The following is a 23,894-nucleotide window of genomic DNA, read 5'->3' on the forward strand; positions in this document are numbered from 1 at the left end:
AGGGCCAAGGAGCCCAGGACGAAGCACAAGAAGCCTCCACAACAGCGTGAGATGCAGCATCACCAGAGTCTTCGCCTTTTCCATCGCGACCGAGATCCACCGACTCCCGAGCAACAGCATTCCCTCTGGGACAGCATTTTCCTCTGGGAATTGCAGCCTTTTCTCGATTGAAGGCCACTTACTAGTGCCTTCGATTTTGCCATCGAAAGACAATCGCCTCTGCGATCCGCAGACCGGGGGCGCAATGAATGGGGGAGAGGTCACCTCTCCTTCTGAGTATGGAGAATCGAGTGGAATGGTTGCACTCGGTGTAAACTTGGCAGTTGGTGAATCGCTGATGATGATCACATTGCGGCTACGTGATGGCTCCGCTTTCACAGTGTCTGGGTCGAAAAGCAAGCTTAGATTGCGCCATTCAGGTTCACCCTTCCAGAAATAAGCTTCGGCGAACTCATCGTCCTTAAAATAGAACAAAATCAGCAGATGTATAATAGAATCATAGCAGAGGTCTTAACACCAATATAGAAATTTTATTTGCTTACCTTGATGATTTTTTCCCAAACCACTTCCGATGCAATAACCATGTTCTTGTCGACGTCCCAATGTGTCCCATTCTGCTTGGATATGCGCTTGAAGGTCTTGTGGCGACCTTCGAGAAAAGCGAGTCTTTCTTCAATATCGGTGAGCCCAATGCTGGTGTCAAAGGCACGGTTGAAAGCATCCAACACGCACAACTTCGCGTGAAACGATTTGTGCGGCGGGACGGGACTGCATTCGTCCTTCTTCGCGAGCAAAGCCTCCAGTAGAAATGAGTCATGCTTGGCAGCCCATTGTTCGTCGTAGATATACAACGATTGCGCATCAATTTCAGTTAAGGACATCTTGTGGATATTACACGCAAGAACAAAATGGAGAAAGACTATCTGCATGAATGAGGAGTTGGGAGGTTTTATATTCATAAGTGATGGAGATCAAACGCATAGCTGAAGAATTAAAATGTGATTTGCTATACATCCACCCATTAAAGGAATATAAAAGGATTTGTGTGGTGGATTTTAATTATTGCACCCAAAATTTAATGATTATACTCTGCACCAATTGGTATATTAAACCTCCGTGCACAAGTTATATTTTAACACTTGCATGCAATTCTTATATAATGTGTTTCAAATTCTTTAAAATTTATCTACTTTGTACTACTTTATATTTGTGCTTACAGAATGTTGCCTTTTTTGCAAATTTATCATCTTAAATTACCCATTTTTGTACTTATTAAATGCTTACAAAATCATATATTTTAGCATCACAAAATCTTTCCTCATTTTTGCTTATTCGAGAATCACCTCTCCTTTGTAGTAGTTGGATAACATTTAATTAATTGAAATGATTCATTTTTTGCAGTGAGCTTTGAATAGATCATAACTTGTCTTGCATTTCTGTGAAATTGGTTGCGCAAGAGGATTAAAAATTAGAAGAAACATGTCATCTCAACTCAATTTTAAACTTTATTCAACCACCAACAGCCCACAATTAATGTTATTAAGCAACCTTCATTTTTTTTACACATTTTGGTCAAAGCTAAAACAGAGAATTACACCATTATATATGCTCATCCTTAGCAAAAATTAGCTACTTCAAGCAAGAATGAAACAATTTGGTGAGCCTTCACAAGATTGGTTTCTATACAATGGGAAATGGAACATTGCACTTGATTCTTACTTGATCAGGCGTCTTGTTGAGCGCGAAGAAGAATGTAAGCCAGTGCGTCCTGCCGATTCGCCACATGCATGTATATGTGCAATGGAAGCCTTGAACAAAGAAGTCAGCGCCGATGTCACATACCATGACGTATGCGATCGGGTGAAACCCCGGCAGCCCGGAAATTGAATTTCGAAGACGACGCAGAGTCTAGCGTCGGGCCCTCGGCAGGTAACACTTCTCACTTTCTCGATTGAACTCCATCACATCCTTTTGTTTTATTGTCGCCCAAAATTCTGCTTGAATGAATTTGGCCACAACTAGGTTGGAATGTTACTTGTTTTTTGGTGGTTTTATGATGAAGTAGGAAGTAGTTGGCCTAGTAAACTCCCCTCCCCATGCCACTACTTGTTTGAAATTAGTCTAAAAAATTAGCTCATGTGTTGTCTTTTGCAACTTGGCAGTTGTATTGAATGGTTAAGATGGAGTTCACTTTATTATGAAATATGAACTATGATGCATTAATATTAACAAGTGATTCACAGTCCAAGCGCACACAAATATCTGGAAAACTCTGTAAATAGACCATTTCAAACAACATGAATTATAATGCAGTATGGAATTTCAACCAAAGCTAAAGACACATACAAAAAACCAGCAAAATAGAGAACATATTTATATATAGGCATCACTTAGAACGTTTTTACAATCTACACAAAATATTTGGCAGCGTATTCGATACTAATTATCCCACATTTGCTGCATCTTACTATTGACATTTTCCATGCTTCAAAAAACTTACTAGAGCATCTCTGTGCTTCACAATATCACACCAAAATAGCTTAAACAAAACTAACAAGTCTAGAGTTTCTTATTCATGAGTATACGCAAGACATATTGTGGCTTTGCATCCTTAGGAAGTCCCATAAACAATTCAAGCCCTTGCCTGTCACCTGCCAAGATTTCGTGTGCGTCAAATTTTTCGTTCATGGTCAAAGTAGGCATGTTGCTCAATTGCTCAAAGACTTCTTTTCTAGCATGCCCCAAGTCTTGTTTATACCCTATACGCGATGATAACTTGTCCATTCTCTCATGGGACTCCTTGCTCATGTCGCTTATGATATTGCAAAGTCGGTCAAAGGCATCATCAGCTTTACGTTTTTTACTCGAGACTTTTACAGCAACTCCCACTTTCTCAGGCTGACACACATTGTCATCGCCTTCATCATTCTCTGCCACGGTATCAAAATGAGGATGGTAATCGCCCTGCATTCCATCGTTATCAAAGGCATCCACGTGCTGCATATCGTTAACTGCATCCACAACGTCTTCCGCTGCCAAACCAGTTGCACGGTCATTTCCGAATATCTCCTTCCAGTCTTCCAAATAGGGCCAACTCTTAGTACGCATGTTGCGTGCGTTGGGGTCGCCCTACACGAATGGAGACAGCAAGGGAATCAACACAATAAGCAATACAAAATACACTGTGAAAAATCTGCCAAAATCTTCTAAAATTCGGATTACCTGCATAATTTCAGCCCATTGGATGGAATCACAATCTATCATGTACTTCCCATCGACGTTGAAACCAACCCCGGTCTTCCCCAAGATGAACAACAGAGAATTATAGTTCTTTTTCCATGTTGAGATTTTCAAATGGATATGTGGTATGCCTTTGAGATCCGTCCCTGGAAACATGTTCTTTACCGACTCTTCTAACTTTGCAAGATATCCAGCTCGGAAGCCGTTATCCGACCTCCAACCCTGCACTACAAGTTCTTTCAAAGCAGCAAGTAGCGCCTCATCTTCTCTCATTGACCAACTACGTCGTGCCTTATCGGGTTTATTGGACTTACAATGTGCCATTTCATCACTCGCAGAGTCTGATGGTGCATAAATAAACCAAAGAATCATCACATAACCATGGATATGAAATCAAATGTAAACGGCCAAAATAGCATCAGAATAGCCTGACTTCATGACTCGCAACAAACACTTGCTATCTACAAATAAAATTTACACCTGGCTAAAGCCAAAGTGGTTCTAATTCACTAATATCCCGATTGTTATGAACATAAATTCGAAGTTACCACAACATATTATGGTCATATATGATTTAATGAATCAAAAATCTGAAAACAAAAATCATGAAATCAAAATCGATTCGCTTACATTGGAACGAGGAATCAATGGAAGCGGCGAATCAATGGAACAAAGAAAATGCAGATGGAAACGAAAATCAATGAACAATAACGAAAATACTCACTTTTTTGGCAGGTACTCATGGTGTTTCAATTTCTGTTGCGTCGAAGGGTTCAAGGACGCAAGGTGGTCTGAAAAATTCAGACCATTACAAATCTGCAATAGGTAAGGAGCGAGCGAAAATGAATCAAAGAAGAAGACACACTAGTGTTATAAACTTTTGGGGGGCTCCTTCGCGAATTGGCACCTTAATTTCTGAAAATGACGGTATTTTCATCTTCATTTCCCCCCAATTGTGTGAAGGGCTCAGCGGACATTTTCTGTCTTAAGTGGAGGGTACTATGGTCATTTCAACAGATATACTATCATTTTCATTATGGCATCAAACATCTGTACAGATTATATGCATTAAACTCACAGATTAATAGAATGTCTCAAACATCCAAAACAAGTTATACATAGATTATTTATTAGCTATCAAACAAAAGATATATAATTAAACTCACAAAATATAATTAATACATTCATTTCTATATCACGATATCAAACACGCCCTTAAGATCTAAATAATATTAGATCCATCATGTTGTAAAAATAAATTATGAGTATTTTGTAAATATTGGGTGTGAATCAGATTTAAAGTATACATGATGTCTTTAAAAAAGAAAAATACACAATCTTTGTTGACAGACGAAATAGTATTAGACACACAATCTTTGTGAGCGGAGGAAGATTCATGAAGAGTTGGGTTTAGAGTTCAAACTTCGTCATTTACCTTTCTTAAATTTAAAATATATATACATATATATATATATAATCTAAAAATAAAATAGTTACTAAATGGCAGCTTCAACATATGAAAAATTAATAATTAAAAGAATAAATGTAAGGAAGTTGAATTAAATACACAAAAATAAGTGAATTAGTGAAAAAGCATATTTATTACTTCATCCGTCCACTAATTCATGACCTATGGGAGGAAATATGAGTTTTAAGAAAAAAGTATATTTTTTATTAGTTGAGTGAAGAGAGGGACCCACAAAATGTATTGTTTATTACTCCCTCCGTCCGCCAAAAGTGGGACATTTTAGTCAGGCACGGGATTTAATAAAATTGGTGATGATTTTGATGTAGTGGAGAAATGGTCCCACCACTTTTTGAGATATGTGGTTGAGATTGAATTTGAAGTGGGTATTTTTGTAAATAAAGAGTGTTTGTAAGGTTAAAAGATTTAAGTGAATTGTGGTACCATTTCTTTAAAAGAAAAGTGGTACACTTTTTGCGGACGCCCGATATAGTAATTGTGCCCCGCTTTTGACGGACGAAGGGAGTAGTTGAGTAGAGAAAAAATATACTCCCCCCGTCCCATGAATCTTGAGTCAATTCTTTTCGGCACGAGAATTAAGAAAATGGTATTTAGTGTTTTAAGTGTGATATTTGAAAAAGTGAAAATGTGAATAAAGAGAATTTTTTTGTCATATAAGGAAATGACTCAAAATTCATGGGACGGCCGAAAAAGGAAAGTGATTCAAGATTCGTGGAACGGAGGGGGTTTTATTTATTACTAAGACCCACCAATTAAAAAATGTATAAATAATTACTAAAAATAGATATGACATAAATTGATGGACGGAACAAAAAGGAAAGTAAGACATGAATTAATGGACGGAGGGAATATAATATGGTAAAGCATAAAATCTTTGTAAATACTACTCCTATATTGTGTTTTGTGATCTACAATCTACTACATTCTCTAAACCACAAAAAATGACCGATAATTAGTTGCATACTTAAATAATAATTTTTTCATATGTGCCAAATGATATTTATTTTTTCTTCCAAATTAACACGTAACCACACAAGTAATTAGATCAAAAGATTTGCTCATATAATCACTTGCTGTGAAACGTTTATGATGAAACAAGAATCAACGAATGAAAGGAAAACGATAAGAACATAAGATTTACGTGCTTTGATTATGAGATCTACATTCACATGAGATTTTTGAAAATTTTCAATATATTTTGTTTGAGAGTTACATTTTACATGGTGAGTCCAAAATGAATGAGGAATCCCCTAAACTAATAATAAAACTTCTATTTATAAGCATCAAAGGAAATTTGGCCCATTTGACCCTAAAGCCTATTAATTCAGGTAGTTGGGCCTAAGTCTTTATTACATTAGTCTTTGTCTTGGAATGAATTGTCAGCGCTGGTGTTCGACACAGCCGAAATGTCGGGGTTAAGACAAAGTTGAGATGCCAAGGCGAGAATCGGGTTAAGCTGCTAAGATAATTTCAGATTGATAAAGTCAGATCTGTCAAGTCAGCGCTGCACCAAATATTCAAAACAACAGTAATAATGGCACTAATAATAATAATCGGGAGAAATATTCTAGCCCTGTTATTGCACAGCGCTGGTGCATATTTTAGTCCTCATCAACTACTCTCCCCTGGTCTGGTTGAACTATGTCCTCTTCGTGTTCAATCGACGAAGTTATGGCTAGAGCTAGCGCTGTGTTGTTATTCCAAATTGGCAACAAACAAGATTTCTCAGCCCTACAACTCATTTAAGACGAAAAGTTTTTACTCTGTAACATAACAAATGCAAAATACTTCCACCTTGCAACCATGTAACTCGTCAGAGATAAAAAAATGTCAACTTTGCAAAACAATAAAGACGGAATATTCCAGCACTGCAAATTGTCAACACGTAAGAATTTTCAGCGTTGCCAATAAACAAAGATAAGAATTTTTCCTTGATTTTAGAGTCGTGGTCGCAGACTTGATTTCCCTTTTGATTCTTGAATATTGTAAAAAATGATCAACTTTCATTTCTTTGAGTGCATTAGAAGGCCAGTGCTTGAGAATATCTCATTTTAAATATCTTGCAAAGATGAACAATATAAATATTTTGTGTTGGCGAATAAGAAGACCATCGCAAGAAGATACTGAAATAATATGTAATCTTGCAAGGCTGAGACCTGTGCTGAAACAGGTTTGCATCCGCAGAGCGGCTTAGACCTCTGTCGAAGCAGGTTTGCATCTGCAGAGCGGCTTAGACCCTACCGAAGCAGGTTTTTGCACAAGGCGGCTTAGACGTCTGCCGAAGTAAGTTTAATTATTTCTTCAAGTCGGCACTGTAAACCATCCCTGCTCTGAATTTTTTTCAAATGAATGCAAATAGGGGTATATACCCTACTTCCCCTCCTGGTAACATGTGCATGATCTGAATAAACATGTTATGTGTATGTGTGTGGTTGGTGTTAATATTTGTGATGGTTGTAGCAGAGCTGGCATAGCTATGATCACAATATAAGATAATTCAAATTGTGTTTCAAATCCCAGCACATATGCAGAAGGTGTACAACTTCGTATACTAGTAAATTCATACTTTAAATCTAAGCACATATGCAGAAGGTGTGCAACTTCCAAGACAACATTATAATTTCATAAATCCCATCAAAGATCATAATTTTGCCCAAGTGATAAAGTATAACATATCCCAATCATGTTATTTCCATTGATATAGTTCAGCGAAGCACCTGAATTACCACTTATTAGCAGGGATGTCCAGTTCGAACTGGGCCCGGCGGTTCTGGCCTGGACCGTTGACCACAAGCCTGAATCGGAACCAGAACCGGCAGAAGAGACGGGCCAGTTATGGGCCTAATTTTCTGGAACCGTGAACCGACGATTAATCGTCGGGCCGAAAACCGCCGGTTAATCGTCCAAAATTGGCGATTTTTCAATTTTTTAGTTCTTTTTTATTTTTTCTACATTCAATTTTTACATTAGTTATTTATTTGTATATGTAAATTATAATTTTTTTATTTTAAATTTAATAAATTATAATTTTTTTACTTTAAATTTAATAAAAATGCGAATTTTATTACATTTTGGGTGTTAATATGTTATAACTTTATTTCTTTTATAGTTTTTTCAACAATTTTGATACATGTAATGTATTAAATAATGTAATTTAATAAGAAAAAATATACACAATACATAAAAAAATAAAAAAATCGTCGGTTCGACCCTTGGACCGTTGGTTTTCGGCTTGACCCGAAACCGCTGGTTCAGGGTTGAAAACCGACCTGCCTGGAAGAAGACATGGGCCGGTTACGGTTCACCATTCCGGTGAACCGAAACCACTGATTCAGGGCCAGAACCAGCGATTTTCGGCCCGTGGACACCCGTACTTATTAGTGGGTTACCCTTTTCATATTAAGTTTTTTACCATATCTATTCTAATCTTTCCTCAAGTTTACTTACCTTGTGCTACAAGAACTCTTAAGCACATATATTAGTAAAAATATGAGAGCCCTTTAAGACAGGGTTGTAAACCCATTAATAGAAAAGGCATAGGCCTTACTTTCACCGACAAGAGAACTCATTTCTCAACATATTATTTGCTCAAGAAGTCATACTCGAGAGCAAGAAAATCATTTTATCAAATAGCAAATTTTGATTAAGCCCCACAACAAACATATGCAACTAAGGCTGTATTTGAAAACTTAGTTGAGATAAGCCCATTTACACAAACTCAATAAAACGTAACTTGGATTGGGCAAGCTACATTATGTAGGTTGTGCATTTGGTAGAACCTCTACAAAAGTGTGTGAATTGAAATCTAGTGTTTGATATCCACAAGACCACAACTAATATCAATTTAAAAGCATGAAATGACCAAAATATCCAGTGTTTACAGAGTTATTTTTTCCTCAAAAACGTGTTCAAGAATTAGCGACGTGTCACTGCAAATCTCACAAGAACTTGCAGTGTTCCCTTCTCTGTCTTAAATCTCACCATTGAAGAATTCCACCACAAATCTCACAAGAACTTGCAGTGTTCCCTTCTCTGGCTTAAATCTCACCATTGATGAATTCCACCATAAATCTCGCAAGAACTTGCAGTGTTCCCTTCTCTGGCCTAAATCTCGCCATTGATGAATTCAACTCCTTTTGTCGACACAGCTCTCTTCCCCAAATCTCGCCGTCGATGCTCCTCATTCGGCGAAGCGTCGCCCTTCTCTCTCACATTCTCTTCTCTCCACTCCATCTCTCTCTATCTCTACTGAACATTCACAGAAATTGAACCCTAGCTCTTCCTCTAAAACTGCCGACACAACCACCGCCGTCTCTGGAAGACCGGCGAGTGCCGCTGCCTTACTCCACCTCCTCTCATTCTCTTCCTCTGAACCCCTCTCTCAATTTCAGTGAACCACCAAATCGGGTCCTAGCCCCCCGTTCTCTTCGATTCCGACCTTCCTCACCTAAGATCAACAGCCGCCCTTTTTGTACCATAATCGCCGCTGGCGAAAGAGCTAGTAAAGTTTCAAGCGAATGTTAACCACCTTAGGTCGAAAAGGAGTTACCTTGTCAGGTGATTATACATATGCAGAGGACATGCCGAGAGCATCTTCAAGCACAGAAGTACTTAGAGGAAGAGGAACCAGCTTGAAGAGCTCAACCATGACTAATGCTCAAGTGACTTCAATTTGATTTGAGGGGCAAACTTGTGATAAAATTTAAACCAGATCTACTGTGCTCTCAAGCTTCCCTAACCGAGGGTCTCCCTCAGTTACAGATCGAGGATGAAACAATGTTTTAGGCCCGGGCCGATCATCTAACTCGAGCTTCTCATGGTCCGTTGGTTGGATATCAAACACAAATATAACACCAGTTAATGAGCTAATATAGCTTTAACTAGGCTATCAAACTGGCCCTAAGTTTCCCACGTTCTTACCACCACTTATAGTCCATTCCAACATCAAAAGAAGGGGAATCGAAACAGGTACAAAAAATAAGTTATTAGCACATCCAATCAATAGATCACTCAAATAAATTAGGAATCACTCAACAAAACTCGTTAGCCTAAAAACACAAACACACTGTGAATATTCATCTTACCCATAGGTTATAACTAATTCACCGAACATGAAAACAATTGAAATAGTGTGTAGGATTGTCCCTGTTAACTTGTTCAAACCTGGTTCGCATCCTCGCCAACCTCATGAGAAGCCTCTTTTACAGCGGTGAGCCCGTCAGCGCTGAAATCCTCTAGTCTAATCTCGATTTTCCCCGCATCAATAGACAGCGCTGAATACTATAATGAAATTAATTTTTGCAGCGCATAATCTGCAAAAGCAATTGCACCACATATATTCCCCAAGTAGTTTGTAAGGGACAAGCCAGAATATTCACCTCCACACATTATGAAAACTAATTCATCAATTCACCGAGATCACTGCTTGAATACTAAGATCAACATTAGAGAGTGTAATCATGGTCAACTTGTTCGCTAATTTCTTAACACACCGCAAGTGCACAGGTGCAATTATGTATAATAGCAAGCAAGGTCATATTCTACAGAGATTGATTATGATTAATTACTACCCTAAAATGTCTTTCCGTATCTGAAAAACAAATGAAGATTGGTTTGGTTTGAGCAATGGAAAATAAATAAACTGGAAAGAAAATAAATCAAGCTGACAGAGATGCATTGTTAAATGTATTGTTAATATTCACTTTCATCAACTACAAAAAAGAAAAAGACATCACTTCTACATACAGGTAACAGGTACAAATGTAGAGAAATTCCATGGTTTGTTAGTGTCATTATACTACACAACAATACTACAAAAAGGAGCTCGTAACACCTGACTGACTAGCAATTGTCTCAGAAAACCTGAATCCCATAAACAATATCGATACAATACACTCATAGAAATAAGTGAATTTCTGCAATGGATCAATGCTTCACTTTTGGCCTATACACTTTGACAAAATAATATTGAATATGCTTATCGTTATAAGTCTACATGAACATCCAAATCAGTTTGTTCTCTCTTAGTACTGCAGCCATTGTTCATCATCATTCACATAGCAGCTATTCCGTCTTACCTTCTTCAGCCTCTTCTTGATCAGAAGTTTCGTCATCCTTCCTGTCTTGCTTCACTAAACTGATACTGCCTTTAGGTGTTTCTTTACATAACGATTCTGTTTCTTCTTCGTCTGTGTCTCCTTCGTTATTGTCCATGTATGCATACCTGACAAAGTTATGAAAAGATGATGCAAAATTGAAGGAGAGTAAGCTGGAGAAAGCCTAACAAAGATTGTGCTCGATATCTTTTTGTACATATTCATGAATTGGACAGTATTCCATTACAGGATTCACCTAAAGGGAATGGTGTTCATTCAGCTAAAATTGTAACACATACCTTTGGCAACTCTGCGATGGAGCCCAAAGATAGCAGATTACACAGAGCAAGGCAAATGCAAGAATATCCCAGAAAGCTGTGACAATCCAAGCATTCTGCCACCTTTCATTGAAGGGATCTGTTGCTTTGAAATAAACCTGCAGGAATCAGATAGCTCATACGTGACAAAGTGTTCTTATATAATACAATGTCTTTAAAACATAACTAATCACAGAGCATCATCTATGATATTTTCCACCTTCTGAAAAATCTTCTACACAGGCAGTACAGATACTGGGAGTAAGCTGGTTGTATAAGTTATGTCTCACAAAGAAATACTCGGAGTTTCAGAGATGAGTTCAACTAAGTTCACAGCATCCAATGGTTAAACTGTGTTTTAACATTATTTAAGGGGTGTCCATTCTCAAACTCATTTATTTTGCATTCCCACAGAGGAAAAAAAAGGATGGCAAGAGCCAAAGGTGAAGGCATGTACCTCATATCCTATCCACACGACTGAAGCAATAACAGTAACTGCTAGAGCGTTCGAGAATTTTCTGTATATCTCCAATTTAATAGAACTTCTTTTAGCCTGACAAAGGAGAACAGAGCCATAGTCAGCACATGGTATAAGCTAACAGGCATGGATAAAACTCAAGGAAAAGGCACAACTCAATCACAGAGTGAGAGTAACAAAAAAGTTCAATCAATAGGGATGTATACCTGTAGTTGCTCTAATGTTTTTGAAAGAGAAGTGAAAATCCACGAAATCAAAAATGCATCCAAAAATGCAACTGGAAGGACAAAAAACACTCTAACTCGTCCTGCTATGTCATTTATGCTTCCCACATACTCTGCAACGTTAAGCATTTCTGATGCCAAGAAGTAGGTGACTCCAACTAGAAGCACCTTTGTTGTTAGACCGCCAAGGGTTGGACGCACAACACCATAGCCCATAGCAACAGAAAGAATAAGAATGCGTGAAATAGTTCTCCTTATCGCTCCAATTGTCACAACCCAGGTTGTGATTCCAGCCGGCCTAGTTCCAGAGCTATTGAAGTATGCATAGTCAAAATACCAGAATGTCATCTCCAACAACCCAAGAGCAATAACAGAAGTGATGCAGTGTTGCAGCAGTAAAACGTCGTTCCAATGTCTAACATACTGGAAAACCCAGATGCCACAAAGTATCGCATAAGCAAGAGACATAAATACATAGAACTTCATCAGAGGGGCCATCCTACCAGGTAAAAAGCCAGTAGGGTTTCTCCACACTGTCCTTCCTGTTACCCTCAGTCCTTTAAGCTTTGGATCACACGTTATGAAGAATAAGTTGTACATTCCGGTGCTCTTTATGTTGACTTCTTTGTTCTTTTTCATATGTGCGGATAACATGTTTCCTCTAAAATACACACTGATAACAACCGGCCAGTTCCTATCAGCTGCTGACGGTGTTCTTATTACTTCTCCTTGTTTGCACCCTTCCAATTTGGCAAGATCCGGGGTACAACAGATCGATCTCTGCCCACCATAAGGAGATCCGCCAATATTATCGCGATCAGCTGCCTCAAAAATAACAACCTGAACCAACCCACCATTGTAGGCCAGAGCTGGGCGATGCTCAGCAGCTTCTTTACTCCTCCAGAAAGTTATGTTCTCGAATCTAAGTTTATATTCAAATTTCAATTAGAACAGAGTAACATTGCGTGTATCAGTATCACCACAAAGATCTGGTTAGAATTAGAAGATAACTGAAGCATTAGCAATTCCTCCACCTAAAAATTGAATGAGTTTAAAAGGAAAAGACCTAAATTAAGCGAATCAAAGATGCAGACGTATTGATATACACTTGGCAAGTTTGCTAAACGAATGAACTATCACTCAAGCATATACGATCAACATAAGCACACATGACATACGATTGAAACAAAATCAAGCCATTCTCCTACCGATTGTAGCTCAGCAACATAACTCAATTCTCACACACATTGCCCCAATGCATCACGTATAAACAGTACCAATGATAAAGATACAACAACTCCAATTTTCGTTTTCGTTCTTCAACACTACAACGTCATAGATTGAATGCCGACAAATGGCATAGATCTGATTGGGGATTCGAGTAAAGATTACCGGATGTAAGAGCGGGCGTGCTGGGCGGCGGAGGCGGCGATGCCTTCGCTGCCGCCGGAGAGGAGATAAGCGGTGCCGACTTCTCGGAATGGATCTCGGTGGTAGATGTGAATCGAGGCTTCAGTGAATCCAACGGCTGATATTAGTACAAAGAATACGAAAGATTTGAGAATGGCGGCGCAGCATTGATCCGAAGGGCTGCTGGCGAGGCCCATGGGGGAGAGATACAGGGGAGGAATACCCGGGGATTGTAGAGAGAGAAAGAGGGGAGATGGGGAGAGATCGGCGGGGAGAATTTGGTGGCTAGGTGGAGTGGTGATGCAGCAAGTAAGACTTCAGTATCAGTGTAGGCGTGCGTGCCACGCGCATGCTACGCACGTGAGGATCTTCGTTCGGTTTGGACAGGAAGGTTTTGTGAAAGATATGGAAGACCTAATGCTAATGTTTTTTTGAAGTGAACCTAATGTTAATGTTGATTAATTTCTCCTTAAAAAAATGTTAATTTTGAAGTTTATTAAAACGATATTACAGTTTTTTTTTATATAAAAAAAATTGAGAAATGAAAAAGGGTAGATTTGAATTCAATGAAAAACGATAGATTTAAACTATAAACCTAACTATTTACATAATGAAATTCCGTCTCTTGGGAAGCGGTGGGATTTACAAGGAGATATCTATAATTTAAAGTAGATGTCTAAACAATTGTAGAAATTTTATAATTATAATTTATGCTAAGTTTTGCTTAATACGCATCGACTACAGATTTAGACATGTGGCATCGATCGCAATGTAATATTGTAACCAAAATAAAAAATTTGTTAGTTTTGGTTCTATTCTCTTTATCTGTTTAGACAATAATATGTTACAATTACTTTTTTTTTTTTTACTGTGAGGGAAGGGGGAGCGATGGAGTTTGATCCTTAGATCTCATTGTTTATAGACAGGAGTTTGTACCGCTTCGTGTTCCATTGGGGACATATAACAATTAATTATAATTAACTGATCTCTATTTTTTGTGTCTTCCTTGCTACCATTACAACTTATTGATTCCACCGGTCGAGAATTATCGACGCCGCTCCTCCAAAAAAATCAAATAAAAATAAAGGCTCGTAATATAATTTATTTTTTGTGAGTTAATAACTAGTATATAAATTAATTAAAGCTAGCAAGAGTAGCATGCAATACAGTAACATTTTGTGACACAAGTGCAAAAATCGTTTTATTATGATCCCATAAATTTTATTTTGTGAGCGATAACGTTTACAAGCAGACATAAAATTAGAAAAAAAAACACAATTTGAAGTTGATATATGCATCGATGAAACTACGCCTGAGGTTGAAAAATTAAGCAGAAGAAGGGTCCTCTTTGATGATGAGAAACGACGGCGTTTGTAGGGATGAATCGTAAAGTGGCGGTGACAGTAACTCAGCTCCAAGGCCTATCTCGTTTTCTGGTACGTACAGATGACATGATCTTTCATAGATTAAGACATCATCGTACTTGGGTGGTGTGAGGCGGCGGCGGCGACGGCGACGGCGGTAGCACGAGGCTTGTTGGAGCTGGTTGATGAATCTGGCAAGTGGTGAGAGAGTGTACTGAGGCAGCTTTGATCTCTTCTTCTTTTGAACTTTGTTGCTGTCCCATATATCTTCTGCTTCTCTCTCCTCGCTCTCTGCATGCATCTCCTATTCTATTATTGGATCATTATTATGAAGCACTAGCTATATTTTCTCGACAAAAAGTAAACGTATTCTATATTTTATACAGCTGCATGATTACTAAAACTGGAAAATTAAAAGAGGGACCGAATACTCCCTCTTACCACTAGTTAATACTGCCATTTGTTGCATAAAAATATGCACGTTTTGCTCATATATACGCAGTAGGCTGATTGAAATATGGATAGTGATTAAGAAAATCATTTATAACATAAATTTAACAAGCAAATTAAATTCGTAAAATGCTCATATTTATTCTTTGACAATATTAAATTAATGTTAGACTTAATCAAAAGGGTTAAATAGGAGTATATTAATAAATAAGTTTAAAAAATCTTACTTGTATAGAACTACTATATATACATATATATGATACATTATTTTGTACATCTATCACCAACACTCTCTTTTTATAAAACTTGAAATTATAATGACTCGCGTTCCATCTACACAACAAACACACGTCAAATTTTACCTCATTTTTAGAATCAATTAATCCAGGACACATTAATTCATAAAACATAACCTCGAAAAATGAAAGCTTAATTAATAAACTCAAATTATACATAAAGAAAGAAAGAAAAAAAGAAAGAAACTTTTACCACCAGCTTCTTGCTTTATCTGGATGGTGGTGGAATTAATTGAGGGTTTGAAGCTGTCCCCACAGTAAAAATGATCTCCAACTTGAGTTGCACAATCATCACCAACAGTAACAACTTCCGATTTTACCTGTGGCTCTACCGATTTACCACGACTAATTACTGGGATAGCTAAAGCTGGCTCAAAGGTCAAATTTCCAAAAATCATCCCAATTTGACTAACTGAAAATGGCACAGTTTCATGCGCAATTGAGCTTGAAGATGAACTTCCCATAAATGGATTACTTTTTGCCTCCTCATTCACTGATTGCTCACGACAATTTTCATCTAAATCAACCTTTGATCTGCATGAGTTGCAAATTATCAGTTTTGAAGGGCTCAGATCCCGCCACGTCGACGACCCTATTTCATCATCAACCGTCAGTAATCATCCTTGAATTCATCGAAAAATAATCAATCATCTGCAGCATATATACTAATTCTAGCTCGAATTATATCTTGAAATCAATTAAGTTTAAATTTGAATGGAAAACATATTTAATTATTAGATGATTCGTACAGCAGATTAAATTGATGCTATATAATTACTAAAAATCACACATGCATAATAAAATGTACCGAAATTCAGAACCATGATAAACATTTTTTAAAATGACCATGAAGCAAAATTTCTTTCATTTTTTTTGCAGAGTGAAATTTTCAAATTGAAATATAGATGATATGTAAACAGATCTTGAATAGTTTCACTTACTAAAACAAGATGAATTTGTCTTAAGATTTATAAACGATTACCAGTAATAGCTAATTAGATATTCCTGAATGAAAAAAAATTGAAAAAAATGAAGGGAACTCACATGCAAATCCACATTTGGAACATGGCCGTTGCTTTCTCATGATTTTTGCTTTCAATTTGGAGTGAAGATATAATTTAATGGTTGTTTATTTTCTCCTAAATGAGAAAAATGGTTGAATTTGAAAGGTCACAACTGCAAGATCGTCATATATATAAAAGCATGAGATAAAATGTTATAATAAGAGTAAAAACTGGAGGTTACAACTCAGCATGTGAGTGGCTCACATATGAAATCCTCTAATTCGCTTATTACGTGGGATTTTTGTCTAATTTAACAACAAAATGAAGTAATTTTGCTAAAAATAAATTTAATTATAGTTTTAAGAGTCGAGCAAACGACAAAATGAAAGAAGTACTCCCTCCGTCCCACTATAAGTGGCTCAAAACTTTTCAGCGCGAGAATTAAGGAAAAAGTGTAAATTGGTTAAAAATGATAGGACCTACACTTTTTTTAAGTGTTAAATTTTTCAATGGGCATCAATTAATATCTGATATGAGCTGCCTGACCTTGCAGATTAATTGCTTTATGTGATGCAAAATCAGCATTTGAATATTATTGCTTTTGGATGCCTATAGATTTAGCTATATATATTTATAACTTCATGAAAAGTTTTAAATTAAAGACCATTTTTATATTAGGGCGCGTTTATTTTGATTGTAAAATTTTTATTGGAAAATAATAGATAAGAAAAAATGAGAAAATATTATATTTTTCTTCTGTTTTTATCATAGGTTTACTAGAGATGAAAAGATGAGAAAATATTGAAAAAGATTTTCAAACTCCTACCCTATGATAATATTATTCAACATTAGAGAAAATGAGTGAAAATAAGTTATTCAATAGAATATTTCACCTTGTCCGAAGAAATTTTTTTCCATCAAAGTAAATATGGGAAGAAAAAAAAACTCTCTTTTCTTTCTATCTTTTTTTTTTTGGTCTTCTAATAACGTTTGCCTCAAGTGCCTTACGATGGTGAGAGTGGAACTAAAATTCTTAAAATTCAAAATTTTCTAACTCGAATAAATTAACACAGAAAGAATAAGCTAGGAAGAAGAGAAGGCGAAGACTGCAGAAAAAGGAGGAAGAAAGCACGTGAATCAGTCCTTAATTTTATTAATTGAAAGGAAATAATTTGGTGAAGGAAGTAAAATAGAGATAAAACAAAATGTATTGTGAATTAAATATTGGAGGTGAATGCCAAATAAGAATAAATATGGTGTGAATTGCATGTAACCACCACTTATCCGCAATGTGTCATTTTCTATCCGCACACGAGATCCATAATCTTTGAATTCTGGCTTCATTCCATTTAATTACTACACTCGTAATCTCATTTTTACATGTACGATGCTCTCTAATTATGAGCCCTAAAGCTCAAAATTAGGTTACAGGTGGTTATACATTCTACCACACTATAATCAATTATAATATTGTAACTAAAAATATATCGCTATTTAATTCCATCTCTAAGTTTATTAAATTGTGGTTGTATATATAAAAAAGAAGGAAAAAGAACCTAAAATCATTTTTTTTTTTGAGAAGAAGGAGAGATATATTAATCATCAACACCAGAGTTCAAAACAACCGGAAACACCTCAGAAAAAGGTGAAGCTAGCAACATGAAAAGAAACAGCAAACTTAGCAAGCTTATCCGCCATGGCATTTCCTTCTCGTCGAGTCCAACTAAACGCACAATGCCTGAAATGGTTAGCTAAAGAAAGGATCTTTGTCGTTATGTCGCCAATATATGAGGGGTCCTTGTCTTGGTTGATGAGGCGCCAATAAAGCAGTTGGCGGCTGTCCGTTTCGAGAACCACATCGGGGACTCCCCTGTCCGCGCACATTTGTAGACCGCGAAGACCAGCTAAAGCTTCACCTTCCTCAGCTGTAACTGATCCAGTCATAAAATCATAGCAGCAGCCCCGGAAAGTGTCGTCCTTATCAGAGATAACAGCCCCAAAACCAGCTCCTGATCCATTCACAATCGCTGCATCGCATGACACTTTGACTTGAAGATCCCTGGTGCACTCCACAGATGTCGCCATTGTTGAGCTTTGAAAAGGAACTAGCAACTTTGGGCACAGCGCCCTCCTGGCAATAAGGAAACAGTCCTGGTGCGTCACCTCCTTGTTTTGAAACAGTAGCAAGTTCCTACCATACCACACCACCCACGCCACCGTAGCGAACAGATTGTGAGTTTCTCGATCTGGATTGCTGCGAATGCGCTCGAACCAGCATGAAATAGGAAGCACCTCTCCATTGCCGTGAGTTGGCAGTCGAAGGGGGGAAGTAGCCCATAAAAAAACCGCCCAATGACAATCCCTCAAAGCATGTTCAAGGTTCTCCTCATGGGCACCACATCTTCTACATTTTGGATCCACTTCAATCGATCTTCCCCTTAGTGCCATGGCCGTGGGAATCGCCCCCGCAAGACCACGCCACATAAACAGCTTAACTTTGGGTATAACTTCTAAACCCCATATCCAATGCCACAGAGAACAAGAGGAAGAGGAAGAGGACGCCACATTCCGCTTTGCAATATCACATGCCAATAAGTAACCAGATTTCACCGAATACGTGTTAAACTTACCGGTTGGCCAAAAAGGGGTGTCGTCATTGGCCATGGGGCGCACGAACTGTGGTAAACACGCTAACTCCCCATCCTGTACCATATTTGCCCATTTCTCCCAATCCCACTCATAATCATCAGCCAACATAACTTCTGATAAGGTTGAATCCTGCCAACCATCATTCACCCTCGCTGCACGATAATTACCAAAACCATTCGGTAACCAACGATCGATCCCCAAGCGAATTCTGCTCCCGTTGCCGACCTTCCAAGCAATACCTTCCAATAAGAGATCTCGACCTACTAACAAACTTTTCCGTGTAAAAGATGGGTTGTGCGGTTTGCTAGCTAGGAGGACATCGGTTCTAGGAAAATATCGAGCTTTGAGTGAACGACACAAGAGAGAATCACCACCGTGGAGGATGCGCCATGCTTGCTTAGCCAACATGGCTTGGTTAAACAAACTAATGTCACGGAACCCCAAGCCTCCTTCGCCCTTTGGTTGACACAATTTTTTCCAACTCTTCCAATGAATACGACGCTCATCCAATTTTTGCCCCCAAAAGAAACTCGCAGCAATACTGTTCAACCTTTGACAAATTTACTCGGGTAAAGCAAAGCAGCTCATAAAATAGATAGGAATCGACTGGAGTACAGACTTTATGAGAACAATTTTGCCAGCTCCCGACAAGAAACGCCTTTTCCAGTCCTTTGATTTTTTTCTTGTTCTGTCCACCAACAGCTGGAAGATTTCGGCCTTCGATCTACCCACCGTGCTTGGTATGCCCAGATATTTGCCATGTTGTGTCACACTCGTCACCCCAAGTTGTCTAGCCAAAGTTTCTCTCTTATTAGCGTCGACCCCTCCACTGAAATTGATCGCCGATTTCTCAAGACTAATCTTTTGACCAGAGACACCCTCGTACCTCCATAGAACTTCTTTGACAGTTGCTATCTCCGCTTGGTTAGCCTTCCCAAAGATGATGCAATCATCCGCAAAGAGCAGATGACTCACCCTAGGCGCAGAGCGACACATTCTCGCACCATGAATCAGATTGCTCGTCTCAGCCTGGCGCAGGAGCCCAGACAACGCTTCAGCACAAAAGAGGAACAGAAAATGGGAGGGCGGATCACCTTGCCTCAAACCTCGGCTAGGCTCAAAAGAGTCACCTGGAAATCCATTAACAAGAACGCGAAAAGGAACAGTGGTAACACATCTCATGATAAGGTTCACAAAGTTATTATTAAAGCCCAACCGACGCAACATAAGATCAAGAAAGCTCCATTCTACCCTGTCATAAGCTTTGGCCATATCCAATTTAAAAGCAAAGACGCCACTATCACGAGCCTTATTCAACTTCATCATATGAAAATTTTCAAAAGCCAGTAAAGCATTATCGGTAATTTGACGACCCGGGACAAAAGCAGATTGACTCTCATGGATAATATCAGTAAGAATAAATTTGAGGCGATTGGTAATAACTTTGTACACAAGCTTATAAACAACATTGCATAAACTAATGGGGCGGAAATCAGAAGGGACAGAGCATTTTTTCTTTTTAGGGATCAAACAAATAAAGGTGGAATTAATCGACGCCGGACAAGCGCCATTATTGAGCACACTCAGGACAAGAGGCACAACATCCTTCTTAGCCCGCGACCAACAAGAAGTATAGAAAATAACAAGCATACCATCCGGCCCGGGGGCTTTGAGAGGGGCCATCTGTTTTAACGCCTGAGCAACCTCCTCTTGTGTGAACGCGGTGGAAAGGCTGTTGTTCATATCTTCTGTGACAACAGGTTGGATGGAATCGAGGACAGACGTGGGATCATGGGCAGTCCCGACCTTGAAGAGCTCGCTGAAATGAGACTTGAAGACATCTTCCAAATCCTTAGACTTTCGAACGATAACCCCATCTGGTCTCATGATATCACGAATGTGATTGCACCTTTTCCGCCCTTCCGCTATCTTGTGAAAAAACCCGGTATTTCTGTCGCCTTCAGCGAGCCAATCAGCTCTTGATCTCTAGCGCCACATAACTTCTTCTTTTTTCAGTAAATCATCAATCTCTTCTTCAACAGCACGTTGTTGATCCTTTGTGGCTGCCTCCACCTGAGGTTTCTGAAGTTGTGCCAACTCCTTTCTTAACTCCACACATCTCTGCCGAACCCGCCCAAACTCCTTTTTTTCCCAATTTTTGAGCTCAATTCCCATAGCGGTAATTTTCCCATGATAATCATCAGTCGTCATCACCATATTGCCCGAATCCCAAAGTTTCTCACAAAGCTCCTTGCATCTAGGATCGCGCAACCACATCGCCTCAAACCTGAAAGGTTTCTGCCGAAAATGATCGTCATCCTCCTCACCATGATCAAGGGATAGAAGAATGGGACAATGATCGCTTGATTTTCGCAGTAAATGGGTCACCATGAAACCTGGGAAGACATCCATCCATGCAGCATTGCCGAAAACACGGTCCAAACGTTCTTGGATGTTGTCGTCCCCACTCTGATTATTGCTCCAGGTAAAGGGATCACCTTTGTAGCGCAGGTCAGATAAACCACACTCTTCCACCACCTCGCGGAAAGCAGTAATGCGATTATCCGGTTTAGCATTGCCACCCTTTTTTCAAAATGGAACAACGTCTCATTAAAATCACCCCCGCAAATCCTCCTATCATCCATCTGAGCAGCTAACATGCGCATGAGATCCCAAGAAAGTCCATGTTCAGCCATATTACTCCACCCATAAAACCCACAACAATCCCAAGAGGGGCGAATGCCATCTTTCACCGAGGCCAAGATATGATGGCTGGACTTTGATTTAATATCAATCAAACAGTTATCTGACCACAAAAGACACAGGCCGCCGCGACGTCCACCAGTCGACATCTCACAGCCCACAACAGCAAAATTATTCAAGCCAATAGAAGCAAGTACCTCAGACCATTCATTTTCACACAACTTGGTCTCCATAAGGAAAACCAACTCGGGGCACTTATGTTTGATAAGCCAAACAAGCTGCCGAATTGTCGATTGGTTCCCAAGCCCTCGACAATTCCAGAAGAGGTAATTCATTGTGCGCGGCGGGATTGCTCCGAAGCAATCTCCGCCGATGATGCAGTTGAGGGGAACACGGTGGCAACCAAGCTCTCCTTGTGACGTTTCTGGTCATTTTTGGAAGAGTCAGAGTTGCCCGGAAGGACGACATTCACCACCTCGCTGAAGTGTCGTTTTCCTGAAGACAAGGTTGAAAGGCTGTTATTGGGGCTTGGTGTTTTAGGTGTTGAGAGGGAAGATGACAGTGGGTTGCGGGAAAGACGGGTCCATTTTTTCTTTTGGATTGGGGATAATTTTCCAGATTTTTGATCTGGGGGTTGTATATGGAGGAGCTTTAGAAGGTCTTGTGTTGGAGTGAAGGGAGCGCTGGCTTGATCCATTATGAAGGTGGAACTAGAAGTTGAGTGATCTGTGGGAATGTTGGTTTTGGAGGAAGGTTCGTTAGACTTGGGAAGAGAGGGGTTGTTTTTTTGGTTTGAGATATTGATATTTCTCTGGTCTGGCAGAAAGTTTTCAGCTGTAGTAGTAGTCGGGTGGGGGATATTAAGGTTTAAGGTGGCTATTTGTGGTTGTGGTAAAGGATTTCCTGAGTACATGGGCTTTTTTCCAGGGTCAGTAGTGTTACTGTGGGTTTTGTTAGGTGGCGAGGGATTAAAGGAGAGGGGGGGTGGGCATGGACGTCGAGTGTTGGGTATGTTTGGCCAGTGTGCCTCCGAGTTTGGGTGTGAGTGAGTTGGCTGGGTTTGGTTATTATGGGGAAGAGAGCTTTCAATGACAGGAGGGCGGATGCGTTTGAGAGGGGAGGCTTTGAGGATAGGGCCATAGAGAAGATCATCAAATTGCTTTTCCAGATCATCATTATCTGTTTCCTTCTCACACACTCTAGTATGGTGTCCCATGATCCCACACTTGTAGCAAAAGATCGGTAGATTTTCATATTTGAGTGGAATCCATAGGTTTTTACCACCAAAGTAGATGGTGATACCACGTAACAGCGGAAGGGTGATGTCCAAGCAAACCTTGAAACGAGCAAAGCAACCGGCATAATTTGCTTCCGTGTCAATTTCATCTACTACTCCAATCTGTGCAGCTATATTTCTGAGAATAACCGGATTTAGGCAGCGCATAGGGAGATCATACGCCCTCACCCAAAAACTACATTTAGTAATTTGGATGTGTGAAGGTTGTTCCGATCCATCAAGAGGAGCAATAGCAAACAAATAACCATCAAAGTGCCACGGCTGCCTTTGAATAACCCAATTCCGATCTTCATGAGTTGCAAAGGAAAACACAAACAGATTTTTGCGCCATTCTCTGGCTGTGAACTCCCCCTTAGTTTTCCACGATTTCTTCATAATCTCAAGTAAGTGAAATCCATTCGAGGGTTTGGGACATATAAGGCGCCCCACCAAATTGTATTCAGCCACATCAGATTGACCTTCATCGGAATTCAAATCCATGCCTCTTTCTCAGTTCGCTCTTCTGCCTCTTTCTCAGTTCGCTCTTCAGGCCCCGAACCAAACCCATGATCCCTCGATGAACCTCCAAATTCCATACCTGCAAAAACACAGAAAAGAGAAAAACAAAACCCTACCAAAACACAGATCCACAAGCGAAAGGTTCAAAAGAAAAAACAGCGGATGGGCTAGAAAACGGGAAAAGATGATGACAAGAGACCGGAAACCCAGACGAGAAGGGCGACAGAAAATGCAAAGGAGAAACCTAAACGAATACTCAAGACGAGTGACAAACCCTAGAAGACTAGAGAACGGAAACCCTAGACGCCCTAGGGAACTTTTTCGTGAATACCTAAAATCATTGAAGGAACAGAAAAACCAACTATCTAATACTCCCTCCGTCC

The 23,894-nt window shown here is 39.1% G+C and overlaps 2 protein-coding genes across 2 annotated transcripts; both read right to left on the bottom strand.

Annotated features, from left to right (window-relative positions):
- Positions 1 to 10,402: 10,402 nt before the first annotated feature.
- On the bottom strand, positions 10,403 to 13,621 carry LOC131018724 (uncharacterized). The gene is made up of 5 exons (XM_057947435.1): positions 13,233 to 13,621; positions 11,823 to 12,762; positions 11,596 to 11,691; positions 11,121 to 11,257; positions 10,403 to 10,949 (listed from the first exon to the last, which is right to left on the bottom strand). The coding sequence occupies exons 1-5, from the start codon at positions 13,445 to 13,447 to the stop codon at positions 10,790 to 10,792; spliced, it is 1,548 nt and encodes a 515-aa protein (XP_057803418.1). The 5' UTR covers positions 13,448 to 13,621; the 3' UTR covers positions 10,403 to 10,789.
- Positions 13,622 to 17,999: 4,378 nt separating this feature from the next.
- Positions 18,000 to 19,421, bottom strand: LOC131005893 (uncharacterized). The gene has a single exon (XM_057933014.1). The coding sequence runs from the start codon at positions 19,419 to 19,421 to the stop codon at positions 18,000 to 18,002; it is 1,422 nt and encodes a 473-aa protein (XP_057788997.1).
- Between the last annotated feature and the right edge of the window lie 4,473 nt (positions 19,422 to 23,894).

The sequence above is a fragment of the Salvia miltiorrhiza genome, chromosome 1, assembly GCF_028751815.1.
Source record: "Salvia miltiorrhiza cultivar Shanhuang (shh) chromosome 1, IMPLAD_Smil_shh, whole genome shotgun sequence".
Classification (NCBI taxonomy): Eukaryota; Viridiplantae; Streptophyta; class Magnoliopsida; order Lamiales; family Lamiaceae; genus Salvia; species Salvia miltiorrhiza.